Source organism: Chlorocebus sabaeus, chromosome 5, assembly GCF_047675955.1.
Source record: "Chlorocebus sabaeus isolate Y175 chromosome 5, mChlSab1.0.hap1, whole genome shotgun sequence".
In the NCBI taxonomy this organism is placed as follows: Eukaryota; Metazoa; Chordata; class Mammalia; order Primates; family Cercopithecidae; genus Chlorocebus; species Chlorocebus sabaeus.
This window is the reverse complement of record NC_132908.1, coordinates 83880239-83881977: the sequence shown is the minus strand read 5'-3', so window position 1 is coordinate 83881977 and position 1739 is coordinate 83880239. Positions and strand designations below refer to the sequence as shown.

The 1739-nt window shown below is 44.9% G+C and overlaps 1 protein-coding gene across 1 annotated transcript; it reads right to left on the bottom strand.

The window, feature by feature from the left end:
• Window positions 1-651: 651 nt before the first annotated feature.
• Window positions 652-1278, bottom strand: LOC140711759 (large ribosomal subunit protein eL39-like). The gene has a single exon (XM_073015726.1). It carries the CDS (start codon window positions 1039-1041, stop codon window positions 745-747), a length of 297 nt encoding a protein of 98 aa, XP_072871827.1. The 5' UTR covers window positions 1042-1278; the 3' UTR covers window positions 652-744.
• Window positions 1279-1739: the final 461 nt, after the last annotated feature.

The window sequence follows — 1739 nt, the reverse complement described above, 5'->3', positions numbered from 1 at the left end:
CCAGGGATAGGTAACAGTGAGCAGCTGTAGCCAGCAGCTTATGTGTGGTCAGTGGAGTGGACTTAACTAGTTTTTGTGGGCTCCTGTGGACCAATTTGAAAAATTTCATAGGCTCCAGAGCATAGGGCTGTCCCTAGCTGTCAGGTTTACCTGGCCCTGGGGAGATAGGTAAGGTGTGTAGGGGCTCAGGGGATGAGCTCTGATAAGGCAGTGGATGGAGCATGGGCTTGTTCAAGAGGGGACTTGACAGCATCTCGGACTGGTTCGGGATAGGATTTTTATTTTATTTTATTAAAAAAATATATATATTTATTTATTTTTGAGATAGAGTCTTACTCTGTTGCCCAAGCTGGAGTGCAGTGGCATGGTCTTGGCTCACTGCCTCCCGGATTCAAGCGATTCTTGTGCCTCAGGTTCCTGAATAGCTGGGATTACAGGCACCGTCACACCCAGCTAATTTTTGTATTTTTAGTAGAGACGGGGTTTCGCCATGTTTTCCAGGCTGGTCTTGAACTCCTGCCCTCAACTGATTTGCCCGTCCCAGCCTCCCAAAGTGCTGGGATTACAGACGTGCGCCACTGTGCCCGGCCAGGACAGGATTCTAAAGGAACACTGTATTACACCTGGCCAATGCACAATAGACTTTAAATGAGTCTCAAGCAGGGGAATCACTGCATAGATTTCATTTTTTTTGGAAATGAAAGGTCTTGTGTATTTATTACTAAACCTAGGCAAACAACGTGTTCATAACAGATTCAGAGAAAAAAAAATTCCCAGTAAAACATGTCTGACTCTCCAGATAGTGGTGACATTTTCGCTTGATATGGTAACGTGATTGTGACCTTCAGACAGCAGAAGTATGTGTGCCATCTCACATGCAATTCCTGATAGACCCAGCTTGGTTCTTCTCCAGTGTCTCCTTTTGGAGTCGTACCTGACTTTGTTACCAGTTTTCATCTGAATCCATTGAGGAATGGGACGATTTTGTTTTTGTTTCTTGGCCAGGAATTGCTTAATTCTGAAAGTCTCATGAGAAGACATGGCAAGAAGTGGAGTCAAGCACACACCACGATGGCAGAGAAAGGAAGAGTGGTGGGTGGCTACTCCATAGATTTCTGAGACTGACCTTCTTTCCTATGAAGCTTTACTCTCTACACTCACAGTGAGTGAGTGACAAGTGGTATATCTGGGGCATTCCTGGGCATGAATGAAAAGAGAACAAACAAATCCATTTTCTGGGTAAGAACAATAACAGCTCCCATCTGAATGTTGTGTAACAGTTTATAAAACGTCTTCAGGTCCAAGGTCTCACTGAATCTTCACTGCAAACCTGTGAAGCGGGTAAGGATATTTCTATCATCGAACAGATAAGGAACTGGAGACTCAGAGAAGTCAAGAAACTGGCCCAGGGTCACACAGCTCAGAAGTGGAGAGTGAAGGCTGGAATTGGGGTTTTGTGGTGCTTCATCTATGAGCTTTGAATTTCAGCCATCATGGGTTGTAGCTTCTCTGCTCCATATTTGATCTTTGCTCCACGTGGGTTTCTCTGGCTGTTGCCATGAGTCTGAAGAACATGCCCATGGTCACACAGGACAACCACAGTCTTCAACAGAAAGTGCCATGTCTCTGCTTCATGCCCGTGGTTGATTTTATGCCTGGAACAAGGACACTTTCCTATTCTAGGGGTGCTAAGCCATGGCAACCTTGAAAGGTTATAATATCACAGTATGAATGATTTC